The 16,488-nt window shown below is 47.4% G+C and overlaps 1 protein-coding gene across 41 annotated transcripts in view; it reads left to right on the top strand.

Moving 5' to 3' along the window:
• CELF2 (CUGBP Elav-like family member 2) overlaps positions 1-16,488 on the top strand; it is a 955,758-nt gene that overhangs the window by 922,083 nt on the left and 17,187 nt on the right. For 32 of the 41 annotated variants that reach the window (XM_072749549.1, XM_072749547.1, XM_072749544.1 and 29 more), the window contains one exon: positions 15,529-15,648. In XM_072749549.1, the coding sequence (XP_072605650.1) occupies positions 15,529-15,648 (120 nt within the window). Of the gene's footprint in view, positions 1-15,528; positions 15,661-16,488 lie in introns of all 41 variants that reach the window. The other 9 variants (XM_072749560.1, XM_072749545.1, XM_072749556.1 and 6 more) reach the window with 1 other exon arrangement.

The raw sequence follows: 16,488 nt of genomic DNA, 5'->3' as shown, positions 1-16,488 counted from the left end.
GGGCGGGTGAGAGCGTCAAGTGACCACCGCCAGACAGAGCCGAGGAGGAGGCTGCGTGCAGCGCACTGGCCGAGGACGGCATGTGCGGGCAGGCCGGAGGAGCCACGTGGTGGCCGCGGGGAGCGTGGAGCCAGGCCACAGGAGTTTCAGGCGGGAAGGGGATGGCAGTGAGAGCACAGAGCCTTCTGTTCGAAGTTAGCAGCTGGGCAGGCGGGTCCCCACCTTGCATGGCCTGGCCCCTGCTGTGGAGTAGATGCCACAGCCCTGGAGGCCGTGCGAGGGGAGGAGCGTGGGGCCGGAGGTGAGAATCCCACATGTAGGTGTGCTATGTTCGTGCAACTCCGTGATTGAGGAGACGTCTATAAAAGTACCAGGGTCAGGAGGCATGAAGATGGAGAAAACCTAAACGTATTTCTCAGCTAAAGAGGAGCCAAAATGAAAGAGAGAGGAGGCCAACGGGAAGCGAAGTGGAGGGGCTGGGCACAAGGTGGTCGGAGGGCTGGAATCGACCCTCCCAGTGGGTGGCCTGTGGCGGCTCTGTCACCAGCTGGGAGGGGGACCCCTGCCGTGTGCATATGGGCCTGTGTGATGGGGCGCGGCATGCAGGGACGGGGGAGCCTCGGAAGAGGGAACTCCGTCTTCCCCCGTGAGACACTAGCAGGCACAGGCCAGGATCAGCGAGCATGCAGGGAACTGCGAGCAGAAGGGTAGTCACAGCACATGCAGGTTCAGAATTTCAATATGGGGGCATCCGGGTGGCTCAGCGGTGCAGCGTCTGCCTTCGGCTCGGGGCATCACCCCGGGGTCCCGGGATCGAGTCCCGCATCAGGCTCCCCACAGGGAGCTGCTTCTCCCTCTGCCTGTGTCTCTGCCTATCTTTCTCTCTCTCCTCTCTGTCTCTCATGAATAAATAAAATCCTAAAAAATAATAATAATAATAATAATTTAAGTGTGTAGTATTAGAAACAAAAAAGGTCACACCCAGGGCAGAGGTTTAAAAAGGAGGCAATCTGGAGAATGTTCTAGAGAAGTTACAGTTTCATTTTCTTTCCTAGGGCATGTGGACATCTTGACCAAGAGTTGTTTTGGAGCAAGTCATTTCATCTTTATTTAATAGTTTTCTCAGTTGTGAAGTGGAATTATTCACTTTTACTGAAATATTGAGGTTAATATGTACATAGAATGCACACTGTCACTTTTAAAAACAAACCAAAAAATGACAACACTAAAGTAAAGGCAGAGCGAGAAGCAGGCTCCCTGCGGGGAGCCTGATGCGGGACTCGATCCCAGGACCCCGGTGTCACGGCCTGAGCCAAAGGCAGTCGCCCAACTGCTGAGCCACCCGGGCACCCCTCTAACCCCAGCTTCTGACATAATCAGCCTCCTCCTACCCTGTCGTCCCTCTCTCCCCACCCCCGCCCCAAAAATCCTTGCAGGAAATCAACTAAAATCGGAGGCCCAGTTCCCATGGAGTCACTGCCCCTCCAAGACACCCGGTGTTGTGGGAACGCCCCAGGCTTGTGAGCAGCTGATAACAACAGGGCTGGCATCCTGGCCCCATTACTGTGCCTCCTCGCGGCCTCCCCTGCGCCTGCAACAGAGTCAGAGCTTGTTTGGGACGGAAAGGCAACCACGGGCTCTGGGTCCTCAGTACATTTGGTCGGTGTAGACAGTTTGCTGTTCGCAGGTATTTTCTAAAGCACAAAGCCACTGTGCTTTCACCATCCGAGTGTTCATCTGCCATTAACGTTGTTCTGCTGTGGCTCAAAGAGAAATCTCTCACCGTCCAGGGGCAGAGGGAGGGTGGATAACGTGGGGAAACTGAGGCACCAGAATCCTAGTTAGCTTGCTCATTTCTGGGGTAGGTGTGAGCTAGACACAGACCGCAGACGAGGAGGAAGGGGCAGCGATCGGGGGGAGGGGGGGAGACGTTGTAAGAGGGGAAGCGGTAAGTGGGAGAGACCCCCTCGCCCCACTTCCTACCGCTCCCTCTGGGTCTGGAATCTGTAAAAGGGCAGAGGAGTAGCCACGTCACCCCAGACTGGGACTCTCGGTCTTCCTCCCACCTTCCAGCAGCGTTTACCTGTGTCCCTGCAGGGGAGGGGAGGTGCCAGGCTGCTCTTGGCCTGGGCCCTGTGCCCGCCCCGCCGCCGCTGAGGAGGCCCCCAGGGTGCCAGCTTGGCTGCCGCCTCCAACATGGGAGTTACGTTGGTGATGAGGCGGCAATGGCTTTGTCCATTCTCTTTTTTTAAAATAGCCACACTGTGGCCTGTGAGCAACCAGGAGGAGTTTGGGGAGATCCATAGCCCCCAGCTCTGCTGTGGCCTTGGGGGCCCCCTGTGAGGCACAGTGTAGGGTGCAACGGGCTCGCCTTGGCCTTGTCCCATGGGAAAGTGGACACGGCCTCCAGTGTGCCTGTCTCAGGCTTCAGGATCCCTTTCATGTATTCATTCAGCAAATATTTGATGCCTGGTATGTGTCAGGCTCTAGGAAATTAGGCACAGCTCCTTGTTAACAAGTGTACCTGCTGGTGGGATTTTTTTTTTTTTTTCATATGGAAGATAGAACCGTAACTCAGTAGCCTGAGTTTTTGTTTTTTTTTTTTACTCCAGGTTTTGTGCCTCACAGCACCTGCTCCCTTCCTAACACAAGCCCAACCTTACCTCCCCTAGAACCTCCCACCTTCTCCAGCCCCAGACTTTCCATACCCCGCCTGGTGGAGTCAGGTACCATGGCGCTTGGGGCGCCTCTGAGACCAGTGGCTCTCACATGTTAGTGAACAGGAGACACACCAGGAGGGCATGCTAAATCAAGTCCCAGGCCCCGCACCCAGAAATTCTGGTGCAGGGGCCCTGAGGGTAACCTCCAGGTGACTGTGGTTCAGGGGGTCCTACACTGTAATCTTTAAAAAGTGAATTTCTCCTTTAAATGTGTGCATGGGCACAGGTCCTCAAAGGGCAGCATGGTCTCGGCCTCCAGCAGACAGCTGAGCTCCCCCCAAGTGGCCGGCAGAGCAGCTCAGCAGCCCCGGGGCCACGGGGCGGACACTTGCCACCCCAAGTCTGGGCTTCTCCCCGTGTCGTTTTCTCTGTGGTGGAGCCGTTTAGGACTCAGGCCAGCCGTGCTCCGTGGGTGGGAAAGGGGAAGTACAAGGTGCGTTGTGTCTTAGGCTTGACCTGGCTCGGGCTCCTGTGGGTGTGGATCCGGCCTGGGGTCTTCACGTCCAGTTACGCTGTGGGCAGTGCCAGTGGGAACCTTCGCCAAAGTGCTGCCTCCGACTTCTTCCGGCTTGGAGGCCTGGGGGTTTTCTCTGCCAGGAGATGCAGCCAGCATGGGTTTGGCACTAGTAGAAACCGTAAGGACTTTTCCAAAGTTGGGCGACTGGACCTCCAGAGCCATCAAGTGTAGGCTCAGGGGCCGCCTGGTGGCCTTGGCTTTCATGGTTCCACAGCGGGGAGGATGTGCTTCTGAGGCCACTTGCGATCCGCAGACTCTTCTCCTCGGCTGTACCCGCCCCCTTGAGGCCTTCACCCGGGGGTCCTCATTTTGGTCTCCTGAGCTACAGAGGCTATCTTTCTGATGTCAGCCCCCAACACCAGCTCTTCCCGTAGTCTTCTCCTCCCTGGGCTGAGTTTGACCTCTGCGTCCACTGTTTTTCTTATCAGCGTGCCTGGCAGGCCTGATCACCCTCTTCCTCACTCTCAGGAGCGTACACATGGGCTGAGGTGCCCGACGACAAGACCAGCCATCCAGGCTAGGAGCCCAGCTGTCCCCCGAGTACTCTCTTGCCTCTGTATGGGGAAGTGTCGAATCTGCGTGAATCAGAGTACAGGATGACCAGGTTCTCAGCCTCGGAGTGTAGATCATCATCAGTGTTTCTCAGTCACCTGCTGTGTGCCAGACATCAGGGCCACCTCATTTGACCATTTGATGGTCACGTCACTTCTCAGGGTGGGTCACGGTATTCCCATGTTAAGGATCATCCTGAAGCTCAGCTAAGTTTAGGGATTGCCTGAGGTCTTAGAGATGGCAGGGCCGGAGCCCTAGGACCAACGGGGAGTCTGAATGACTGCGAGTTCATTGCTTCTGTAAATAGATCTCAGTCGCGGCCACACAGAGATGAAAGATGCAAAATAGGCATTTAAGTTTATATCAGCAGAATGTTAACTTTCTGGAACCAGGGAGCTGGGTTAAATCCTGGCTTTCCAACCCATAGCTGTGTGTGACCTTCCACCAGTGACTTTGCCTCATAGGATAACTGCAAACAATTCAAGGAGCTACTACACGTGAAGTGCTTAGAACAAAGGCTGGCACGGCGTAAGCCCTCCATAGATGCCAGCTCCCACCACGGTTCGCTTTATTCCTGGTGAAGCCGAATCGGAGAATGTATGAGTTTCCTATCGCTGCTGTGACAAATCGCCGCAAACACTGGCTCAGGACAACACAAATGCATAATCTTTGACCCTGTGTAGGTCTAGAAGCTCAGCATGCTCACTGGGCTGAGGTCAGGGGACCACAGGGTACAGTCCTTTCTGGAAGCTCTAGGGAAGAGTCCATTTCCCTGCTTTCCCAGCCTCTGGAAAGTCCCGCAGACTTTCCTCGACAAATGGCCCCTTCCTCTGTCTCCAGAGCAAGTACATCTCACGCTGCTGCCTCTCTGGCTCTTTCGAACCCCTCTTCCCCCTGACAGGAACCCAGGCGGGTAATCCAGGACAATCTCCCCATCTCAAAGTCTGCTGAGTAGCAGCCTGTCATCCCTCTCGCTCACGTCACCTAATATAGTCACAAGTGCCAGAAATTAGAACACAGACATCTCTCGGGAACCGTAGAGCATAGAGTAGTAATTCTTGTCTCTCTCTTCAGACATAGCCCTGGGACCCAAATACACTTACCTGGCCTCTCCAGTAATGTAGGAATTCGAACAGAAAGAGATCAGAGAACAGGAAGGCCTTCATCAAGCACCCGCTGATGTCTTGTGTTTTAATCCCATGGTCCCGTGGATGTCAGCTCCTCTCCCATCGCTCCAGCTACATTGGGCACCCTGCCTCCCAATAGGAAGATCAAGGCTGCTGGAGGCTGGAAGGGTGGGGGTCCAGTTTATCCATATAGCAGAGCGGGGGGGGGGGGACTTCTTCCTGGGAAATGAAGCAAAAGGCCTTTTCTCTCTAGGAAGTTCAGGAAAATAAGAATAAGCATTTATCTCTGGAACAAATAAGCATAAAAAAAACAAATGAGACACCCATCCTGCACCACCTGTCGCTGTGTGCACGGGGCAGACCCACTCAGCCCGACCCTCTGCTTCACATCTGCAAAGTGGAGAGGAGACTCCCAGTCTAGTTCATCGGTTGCCTTGGAAGATCCAGCCAGGATTGAAGGAATGTGTGTGGCGGTCAGCCCTGTCGATGGGGATTAAGGAAGAGAAATCCCCGGGCTGGGTAGGCAAGCCAGCGTTTGGCATTCCCTGAGGTCCTAGACCGTGGTTATTCTAGCTCACCTAGGATTGTTTTCTCTACTTCCCTCCTGCCTTCTTTCACCCTGGCGTAGCAAGGGGCCTAATGATCTAGGCCCTCCTTCTGTGACCTGAAGTTTGCCCTGGGCAGAGAAGCTCTTCCAATATATTTTTGATCCAAGATCTAGCACGGTTCCAAGGAGGAAGAGCCCATCTTCCCCCTTCGATTGGGACAGGTGTCTGGAAGTTACTGAGCCTGGCGGCTTCCCAATGATGAATTAACTGGTCAGAAGAGCAAAGCTGTCCCGTGACCAGGTCAAAGTGGGCGCGTGCTCACCACCCTCCCTTTCCCACCCCATCCCCCCCAATCCCAGCCTCTAGCCCTCTCACCGCCCCTCTCCCCCCACTCACATTTTTTCATAAGAAGACATAGAACTGTGCTGCCATGAGAGGTGATAAACACAGGACTTTGGTTGCATGGCCATTTTACCTCCCAGCCAGCTGGCCAGTCATAACCTCTTTGGGTTCATCTGTAGTTTCTAACCAGTAGTAAAACAGGCTGAAGAGGTGACCTGTGACAAGTGACACCTGCACTGCTTGCTTCCCTGGCTTGCCTTCCTCTTGGCTTGGTCACACATGGAACAGCCTTCTCCTATAAGAGGTGCTGTGGATGACAAAGAGCCCACGGGTATTTACTGCTCTTCTCCCAGAATGTTCCTTTGGTGGGCCATAGACCATTTAATTGAGAAGCTGAAGGATGGAGTTCTCGGTGGAGACCAAAGGGAATTTTAGGTGGGCAGCATGCAGGTAGCCAAGGCAGCACCTTGCCAGTGGGCCAACACAGAAATAGGAAAATAGGTGGGGGGTGGGGGGGCATTTAATGTGTCTATGTCTTTCATGTCTGGTATCTCTTCCTTTGTTGTGTGTCTGCTGAATATTTGGCTTTATTTATTTTTTTGAATATTTGGCTTTAAAGCACATGATTGAGATTAGTTATGTGACAAAGTTGAGGTGTTTTGCTTTAAACAGATTATTTGCTAGAGTTCAAAAGATTCTTACAGGTGGCTAGGTATGCAGTTGAGGGATCTTTTCCTTTTTTTTTTAATTTTTTTTTTAATTTTTATTTATTTTTGATAGTCACAGAGAGAGAGGCAGAGACATAGGCAGAGGGAGAAGCAGGCTCCATGCACCGGGAGCCTGATGTGGGATTCGATCCCGGGTCTCCAGGATCACGCCCTGGGCCAAAGGCAGGCGCCAAACCGCTGCGCCACCCAGGGATCCCTGAGGGATCTTTTCCAACTGAGATTGTCAGGGTGAATTTTTAGAGTATTGCCCAAAGCTCTTCTCATCCGAAGGCACATTATTTCATTCACTCGTCTTACTGTCCTGCTTGGTCCCCTCTCCACACGCCTCTCATCCTCTCCTACCCCTCTACTTAGACCAGCTCCAAACCACATAACAAGAGGAGGTCCACTTCAACTGTCTTCCTGGGGTTTTAAATTAATAGCAATCCAAGACCTAAAGAGACCTCTAATTTGCATATTGTTTGTATTATCAGTGACCAAATGGGCCTGCTGAATTTCCCAGCTCCCATCCTGGCTCCTGGCCACTACACCCAACCCATACCTCCGCTGGGCACAAGCATTGTGTGTGTGTGTGTGTGTGTGTGTGTGTGTGTGTGTGCACGTGTCTATAGTTCACTCTCTCCAGCTTGCCGCTCTTCATCATAAATGAGAATTATCCACACAAAGCAGAGAATGGCCAACCCACCTCTTCCTCAAGCCCGTCTAGACATGAAGGGTGTGACACATCACCCACAAAGCAGGAGGTGAGCCGGTTCTGTTGCCCTGCTCCTTCCCCCCACTTTCCACCATCTGTAGCTTCAGCTAGAAGGAGGTGACTGACGTGCCCACTGATGGCTCTGGGTGTCTACGGGTGAGCGCAAGCAGGCAGCATGTATGGCCTGAAGCCCCCAGCATGGCTCCCATAGGGGGGGGGGGGCTTGGGCCCTGCGCACAAGCTCTTCCGTGACTTGCTGTGAGGAAGACGACGGTCGTCCTGTGGCTGTCCAGTCATCTGGAACTGAAGCTGGGTCAGCTGAGAGTGGAGAAGAGCTGACCTCCCTTCTCATTGTTGTAGGAGACATGTATCCTCTGAAAGGTGTGTCCCCACAGCTGTCTGTACCCAGTAGTCGACAATGATCTAAAAATCTCCAAACGGTACCAGACACTGTGCCCAGTTCATTACGTAGATCACCTCACTCAATCTTCACAACCTTTTATGCTGGGTGTTCTTTTTTTTTTCCACTTAAAAATGGTGAAACAGAAGCTTGTGGAGATGAGGAATCACTAAGTCTCAGCTACAACCCCATTTTGCCTCTGGTTTCCTGTCCGTAAAAGGGGGTACAGAGATTGTAATGATGTGCAACTGAGAGGGACAGCCTCACCTTTCAGTACCTGTGGGGCCAAGCTGGGAAGGCCTTCTGGTCCTTCTCAGGGATGCCCAAGCTAACCAACTGCCACGACCCTCTCCTGCCACCACAGAGGAGATGCAGGGTGACTGCCCAGGGGGTCACCCTTGGCAGAAAGGATTCGAGACTAATGGGGTCTGTGCTATAGACAATGGCTGAAAAACTGTAAGTTGCAGAGATTGAGGTGTGAAGCCCCTGCCCTATGTTTTCTCTCCCCCACTTATGGTGAATATTCCACAGCAGCACGACGACGCGTGTCCTAAGTCTTTCTGGGAACATGCTGGTGTCCCTTACTGATAGATGACAGGCAGCCTTCTCCAGGTTGCTGACCTCAGTGCTTTGGCACCTGTTCATCATCGTCACTGGTGTGAATGGCACCTGAGCCTGGGGGCCTTTCCAATAACAGCTTGTGTTTCTCAGAGAATATTCTGATCCAGTTACTCAGTTTAGGCCCCTCCTGGCCTCATCCCGGTCAGCTTCATGTTCATTTCCTGTGCTGTTTGAGGAATATTTCCCCTTCTCATCCTGCACCTTGCTATCCCGTCCCCTTCTCTTAGATCTGAATGAGGAATCTGAGGCCTTAAAGAAAAACAGAGTGCTGAATCAGGGGTTTCTGCCTGTCAATACACACTGGTGCCAGAGAGCTGTTCTCTGCTGCATTTCATCATGACAGGCACAGATTTTCATGGAAGTATATCAAGGTCCTTTGCAATGCAAGCCGTTGACCCAATTTTCATTCTCTCTCAAACTGCTGCAAAACTGTTCTGTGTCACTTTAGTAGAGCCGGTCCAGCTCCTGTGGTTGCTGTTTGCGTGGCATGTAGTTTTCCGCCCTTTTACTTTCAACGTGTTTGTGTCTTTGACTCTAAAGTGTGTCTCCTGTAGACAGCGAAAGCAGATCTAGGTTTTGGTTTTTTTTGCTTTTTGTAATCCAGTCTAACAATCCCTGCCTCTTGACTAGATTGTTTAGTTCATTCACATTCAACGTGCTTATCAGGTTGCATTTGTGTGTGTGATGTTTTACTTCTCGTTGTCCGCATGTCTCAAGTTGTTTTGTTTTTACTTCTCCTTTATGGCTTTATTTGGCATTAAGTGAATATTTTCTGGTATAACGTTTGAATTTCTTCAGTGATTTTCCTCCAAGTGTTAAAAATTTATTTTCTGAGTGGTTGCTCTACAGTTGACAACATGTGCCCTGTCTTATTAGAATCTAAGTAATGCCAGTGAGATACAGAAACATTCCTCCTATCTATACCTCCATCCCCTCCTCCCCTTTTTGTGCTATTTATATACATATTAGTCTATATATATTACAAACCTAATATATACTTATTGCTTTATACATTTTAAAGAAAGAAGAAAGCAGATATGGATGTAATTAGAGAGTTTGTAACCTCTTTATTTACCATTTCTGGTTCTCCTCACCTCTTTTTGTGGTTATGATCTGGTTTAATTTCCTTGCTGTGATGCCAGCTTTGTCTTCTGCCACCCACTCCCTTTGTGCTTTTATTGCCAAATATATTTCTTTTTTTAAAATATATATTTCTATATGTTAGAGGCCCAACAATACAATTATATACCATTGCTTAAGGCAGTTGGTTTTTCAAACTATTAAGAGAAGAAAAGAAAAATAGAATTATACTTTTATAAGAACCTCCATAATTACCTTTATTGGTGTTGTTTTGTATGTGTAGGTATTCATATTATCATCTGGAGTATTGCTTTCAGCCTGAACAACTTGCTTTAGTATTTCTTATAACACAGTGACTGCTGGCAAATTCTTTTAGTTTTTGTTCATCTCAAATGTTTCTCCCTTAGTTTGAAGTCTATCCAACAAAGCTTCATTTAGTGAGGGTTCATTTAGTTGATTAAAAGAAGTCTGAGCTTTTAGGTGTCATTGACTTATTTTGTCAGTTGTGAAATATATTTTTGTTGGATATTATAAGTGGACAGTTTATCTCAGTAGCTTTTACTAATCTGTCTTATATTATTACTGTTGAGATGCTAGATATTGAAAAGTCTAATTGTCACCTCAGTGATTAAAGGCATTTTTTTTTCTCTCTGGTGGTTTTTAAGATCTTTTCCTTGTCTTCGGTGTTCTGTGTATGGGGAGTGGTATTTGTTTGTTTTGGTTTTTTGCTGTGGTGCATCTAATTATGTATTTTTATTTTTCTTTATTGGAATTCACTCGAATCCCTGAATATATGGGTTTTGAAGGGGGGCAGAGCATCTTTAGCAGTTTTGGAAAATTCTTAATCATTAACTCTTCCCATATTGCCTTCTCCCATTCTCTTTTCTTCCTGAACTTCACCTAGCCATGCTAGATCTATTCTGCAGCACTTTAACATCTCATATTTCCTCAGTTTCTCAGTTATGTATAACTCCTCATATCTGTCTTCCAGCTCCCTAAATTCTCTCTTCTACTGTATCTAATATGCTATTAAACCTATGTGTCCAATGAACTTTATATTTTGATTATTATATTTTTCATTTCTAGGATTTTCTCTTTTTTTTTAAGATTGTATTTATTTTAGAAAGTATCAGCCAAGGAAGGGGCAGAGGGGGAGAGGGAGGAAGAGGGAGTGGAAGAGAATCTCAAGCAGACTCTGCACTGAGCATGGAGCCTAGCGTGGGGCTTGATCTCACAACCCTGAGATCATGACCTAAGATCAAAACCAAGAGTTGTATGCATTTCACTGAGCCACCAGGGACCTCTCTAGGATTTTCACTCAGTTATCAGTATGCTTGGTCATTTTTTATAATCATGTGCTTTTTTCACTTTTCAAAGCCTTTTAAATTGCTGCAGACATATTAAATGCACTTCAATTGTCTGAAATCTTACTAGGTCTAAATATAGTGTCTGACTCTGTCTCTGCTGCTTATTCTTGGTACTTGGTTTACTTGTGTATTTTGTGGGCTTTTTTTTTTTTTTTCTTCTGTCAGCTTAACTGTCTTGGACTTTATTTCTGGGAACTCTTTGGGATGAAAATAGGCCTTCTCAAGAATGACTTATATTTGATTGTGAAGATGCTAGGAGTACAAGCCTGGGATCACTCTAAGTGTTCTAGCCATGTAGGTTTTTGACTACTCAGATAAAATAATGTTGGGTTACAAACTCACATGAGGGCTTGCTTATTGTTAAACATCAGAGAAACCACCGCTGTCCTACTCAGCACTCAGTTTTGAAACAAGCAGTTTTCCCTATAGTTTGCAAAGGGTGGGTGGGGGTGGTACTCCTTTTTCATCCTTAGATTGTTTAGACTTTTGGGGCTCCAGACTTATGTGAGGGTGGCTTCCTGTCAGACACTATAGTTCAGATGAGCCCTAGACTTCCCGGTATTTCTTCGGCACTGGGATGCTTTGACTAAAGCCAGAATTTATCTGGTTCACCAAATGCCTTTAAGGAGAAAGCTGCCTTCAATGTACTATTACTTCTTCGGGTTCCCCGTTTTACTTAAGTCCTTGATTTCTAAGTGTTCCATACTAAGTTTCCAGTTACTGATGTAATTAACAGTATTTTTAAAAATATCTTCTTAAGCACTTTAGGATTTTGGGGGTGGTGGTTTTTTTTTTGTTGTTGTTTTTTCCCCTGACAGTCTCTCTGGTAACCTAGACCACCTAACTACTGGAAAAAGAAGTCCCCCTACATGGGCTCTTTCCCTTAGACAAATACATTAAAATCTGGGTCAGTCTACATGTGATCGCCCTCCCCAGACTGCTGTGCCAGTGAGTAAAGCGTAAAAACCATCCCTAACATGTGTTCTGATTCCAAACCAGTAATAAACGCCTGAAGAACTTTCACACAATTTTCAGCGATACCTGGGAAGTACTTCTAGAACGGTAATAGGATATCTGTGAAACGTTTCCCCAGTAAAACCACCATAAGTGGTGAAAATTATAAAAGTCAACCACTTAAAATCTCTAGATGCTGCCTAAAAATATACACAAATGGAGAGCCGTCTGGCAAAGGAATAAAGGGAATGATTACCTTTGATTTTCATAAGTTACCTTTGACTGTTAAAATTGTTATGGTAATATGTAAAAGAAATAGTATACATTACCTTCAAAGTAGTAGAGGGGAAATGGAATGTGAAAAGAGTAATAATAGTCCTAAAGGAAGGCAAGAGAGGAAAAAAATACAGGCAGGACATATAGCACAAATTTTAAAAGTTTCTACTAAGAGACTTAAATTTTGGACTGTACTTTTTAAAACTTGTTTATAAATTGATCATAAAGGGACAAGCTGAAATACAAAAAAGCAGAACAACAGCAAAAGAGAAACCATTCAAATAACCAAAAAATCTGTTGCTTTCTTTTTTTTAACATTAAAAAAAACAGATTTCAAGGTAAAAGTAGAAATAAGACCACCACAAAACGTTTACTGCACCAGAAGATAGAATAATTTACAAACATCTCTGCAAGTAGCAATATAGCTTCAAGGTGTATTCCAAAAACATTTCCATATTTACCTGGAGAAACTGACATTACCATAGTGGAAGATTTTTCAAATACTTCTCTCAGTAACAGACAGCTTAGCCAGCCAAAAAAGGGGGGAGGGGCTTAAATGTAAATCCTGATTTCAAAAATTTATTGAGCATATTATGAATAATTTCGTGCCACTATAAATTTGATAATTTAAATGTGCAGATTCCTTAAAAGCTTTAACTTAGTAAAGCAAATTAAAAAAGAAAAAGTTGAACAATCCTACTTATTAAAGAAATATAATCTGTATTTTAAAATGATCCCATGAAGACATATCAAATCCACATCATTTTTATTGGCATACTCTCCCAAATATTTTAAGTTACAAGTAATTTCAAACTTAGACAATTTATTCCAGAAAATGCAAAAATAAGGGCACCCTCTGAGTCATTTTATGAGGTTAGCAAAATTTATTAGAAAACTAAAGACAGGGGATCCCTGGGTGGCTCAGCAGTTTAGCGCCGCCTTCAGCCCTGGGCGTGATCCTGGAGACCAAGGATCGCGTCCCATGTCGGGCTCCCTGCATGGAGCCTGCTTCTCCCTCTGCCTGTGTCTCTGCGCCTCTCCCCGCCCCCCACCCTGTGTCTCTCGTGAATAAATAAATAAAATCTTAAAAAAAAGAAAACTAAAGACAGTACAAGAAGGGAAAACAAATGCCACTCTTATTCATGCACACCGATGAAAAAATCCTAAATAAGATATTATCGCATAATAAAGCCAAGGAACCACTATTCTTTTTGTGAGGTATAATAATGGTTTTGAGATTTTAAAGACAATGTCCACAATTTTTAGAGTTGTGTTCAGTTGCACACTGAAGTATATAGGGGTGAGACGACATAAAGTGTGAAATCTGCTTTAAAATAGAGTATATATTCTAGAATATGGATCCAATTTTACGGGAATCTGTCGTGTTATTGTCTCTTGTGTATGTATTTGAAAAGTTTCCTAATACAAAAGGACTAAAAACATTGGATTATGTATAATTTTCTTTTGAAAAGACAAAATATCTACGCATTATGAGGTATCAGAAGCTAATGCCATATGTGAACAGAAATATGACAAGGGAGGGAATTCATTTTTTTAGACATTTGATCTGGCCCCATGCGGAAGGGATCCCAGACAGGGTACATTTCAACCAATGCTCTATATGTGATTTCTGAAGGCAGAACAAGGATGAGCTGCAGCTGAACATGAACATTCTAGAAGGATGGATAGGGATCCCTGGGTGGCGCAGTGGTTTAGCGCCTGCCTTTGGCCCAGGGCGCGATCCTGGAGACCCGGGATCGAATCCCACATCGGGCTCCCGGTGCATGGAGCCTGCTTCTCCCTCTGCCTGTGTCTCTGCCTCTCTCTCTCTCTCTGTGACTATCATACATTAAAAAAAAAAAAAATAGAAGGATGGATAAAGTTCCTGGCCATCCTGCATTTCACAACTCGAAATGGGCCAGGTGCTTCCTTTAGCACTGGTTAGAGTTGAGCTTTTTTTTTTTAATTAAAAAAAAATATTTTATTTATTTTATTTATTTACTCATGAGAGACACACAGAGAGGCAGAGACACAGGTGGAGGGAAAGAGAGAGAGAGAGAAAGAGGCAGAGACACAGGAGGAGGGAAAAGCAGGCTCCATGCAGGGAGCCTGATGTGGGACTCGATCCCGGGTCTCCAGGATCACACCTTGGGCCCAAGGTAGGCGCCAAACCGCTGAGCCACCCAGGGACCACCTAGGTTGAGCTTTTACCTCCATCACCAGGATAAAGTGAAGTGATGTGCATGGAAAAATTCAGCAGAGTGTAAAACTATACAACTGTATACAAATGTAAGATACTTGAAATATTATTCACAGAAGCCACTGTAAGTGTAAAAGGGACAGGGAGTGCAGCTGCTCTGAAGAACAGTCTGGCAGTTCCTCAAAATGTTAAGCATAAATTTATCATACGACCCTGCAATCCTTCTCTCCTGGGTGTGGGTGTGTGTTTGTATATATATACACTCAAGAGAAATGAAAGCATATGGCTAGACAAAGGCTTGTATACAGATGTTCACAGCATCATTATTCATACTCGCCCAAAAGTCGACACAATCAAAATGTCCCCAACTCATGAATGGATAAACAGAATACAGTGTTTCCATACAGCGGAGTATTACTCAGCAGTTGGAAAGGGATGAAGTACTGCCTCCTCCTCATGCCGCATGGATGGATCTTGAGAACACTTTGCTAAGTGAAGGAAGCAGTCACAGAAGATCACAAGTTGTAGGATTCCAGTTACATGCAACATCCAGGCGAAGCAAATCCATAGAGACAGGAGGAGGGGAGTGGATGCCAGTGTCAGGGGGAGGGAGGAGCAGGAAATGCGTGCTAATGGGGATGCGTTTCTTCGGGGTGGCAGCGTTGCCGGGAGAAGAATATCCTGTTAGATGGTGGTGCTGGCTGTATAACTCTGCTGTAGATACACTAAAACCCACTGAATGGTACATTTGAAAGGGATGAATCTTATGGTATGTGAATGACATCCCAATAAAGCTGTTACCTAAAAGGGAGCAGGAGAGGGTAGTTAAGAGAGTTTGGAGCAAAATGGTTTCATCTCCTACCCCTCCTCACTCTGTAACCACCACCACCCCAGGTCCTGAAGACTTCTGTCAAATTCAGGAAGATGTAGGATTTTTTTTTTTTTTATTTTGTTGAGAAAAGAAAATGAGGAGTCCGAAGTAGAAACAATGAGAAAGCCAAACTGCCACTTAGTCCCCCCGCACCCCCTCGCGCGCAGGTCATTGATGAACCAGGATAAAAGTCCATGGCCTGGAGGACTCAGGGGCAAGGGGGAGCCTCCCCAGAAGGCAGCCTCCTGTTCACAGATTCGCCCCTACTAACGAACAGTGAGCATATCCTCCGCCTGGCAAAAGAGGGCTGTGATGGCTTTTTCTAATCACCAAACCTAATTGTCCAAATTGCCACCAGTGCGGTCCCATACGTCTTTCATTCCAACAGCATCAGCGCAGCTCCAGACCTCCGGTGATGGAACGGCCCCCGGCTCCATCTGCGGCGGTGAGGACGATGACTTTCCGGGCCAGTTGGCTTTCACTCATCTTGTGCTTTCTCTCCCCGTTTTCCTGTCTCGTTGTGTTTTTCAGTGGCTGCTTCAACCCCCAACTCCACTGCTGGTGCAGCCATGAATTCTTTGACCTCTCTTGGGACTCTGCAAGGACTGGCGGGAGCCACTGTTGGACTGAATAATATTAATGCACTCGCAGGTACCATAAACAGTGAGTATCTGCTGCTCTGGTGGACAGCCTTCCCCCAAATTCTCCCTTGAAAATGGTCAGCCAGTAACGGACTGAAAGGAGACGTAACAGGGAGAACTAAAACTTGGGATGGAGGAGCACATGCTGTGTTCATTTCGCCTCAAAAACATACCCAACCCTCCTCGCCCCCGGTCTCTTCTGATGTGCAGAATGTGTATCCGTCCGTGGGTTTCTGTGGTTGGCGGACAGTGGCAGGTTTCACAGGGGGTGCTTTGGGCTTGGTTTCTGTCTCTCCTTCTGAGAGGCAGTGTGTTTTAACAGAAAAATGGACTAGAAATCAGGACACACGGGGCCAGCTCCAAACCTGCAAAACTCCTAAGCAGATCCCAGCCTGCCCACCCCAGGCTCCGGAGTCCCGTTTGAAAAATCAGAAGTTCTGGACGAGATGATCTTCTAGGGAGGGGCCCTCTAGCTCTAAAGGTCCATGACCTATACAGAGAAGGAAAAACAAGGCTTTGGAAAGAAGGGAAATAAAGCAGAGTGAAGAGCCGCGCTGGCCACAGTGCTGCCCGGAGTCTGGAGGTGCCCACGGGGTCCCTCGATGGCATCTTCATCTGTGAAGAGGCGCCCATGACCGTGGCAGGCTGAGGCAGAGGCAGAGGCAGGCAGCTGGCTGAAAGCATCGTTCAGCCGGAAGCCCAGGGACTCACTGAAGAACTCCAGGTTCTGCTCTGCACCAGCTCGCCCATTTCCACCAGTTTGGATCTGGGGGGAAGGGGCGGGGCGGGCATGGTCCCCAGACACAGAGTAAGTCCTATTTTTGCCTTGTGCTTGGCACTGGCTCCTATA

The sequence above is a fragment of the Vulpes vulpes genome, chromosome 2 (assembly GCF_048418805.1).
Source record: "Vulpes vulpes isolate BD-2025 chromosome 2, VulVul3, whole genome shotgun sequence".
NCBI lineage: Eukaryota > Metazoa > Chordata > Mammalia > Carnivora > Canidae > Vulpes > Vulpes vulpes.
This window is presented reverse-complemented; position numbering and strand designations above follow the sequence as displayed.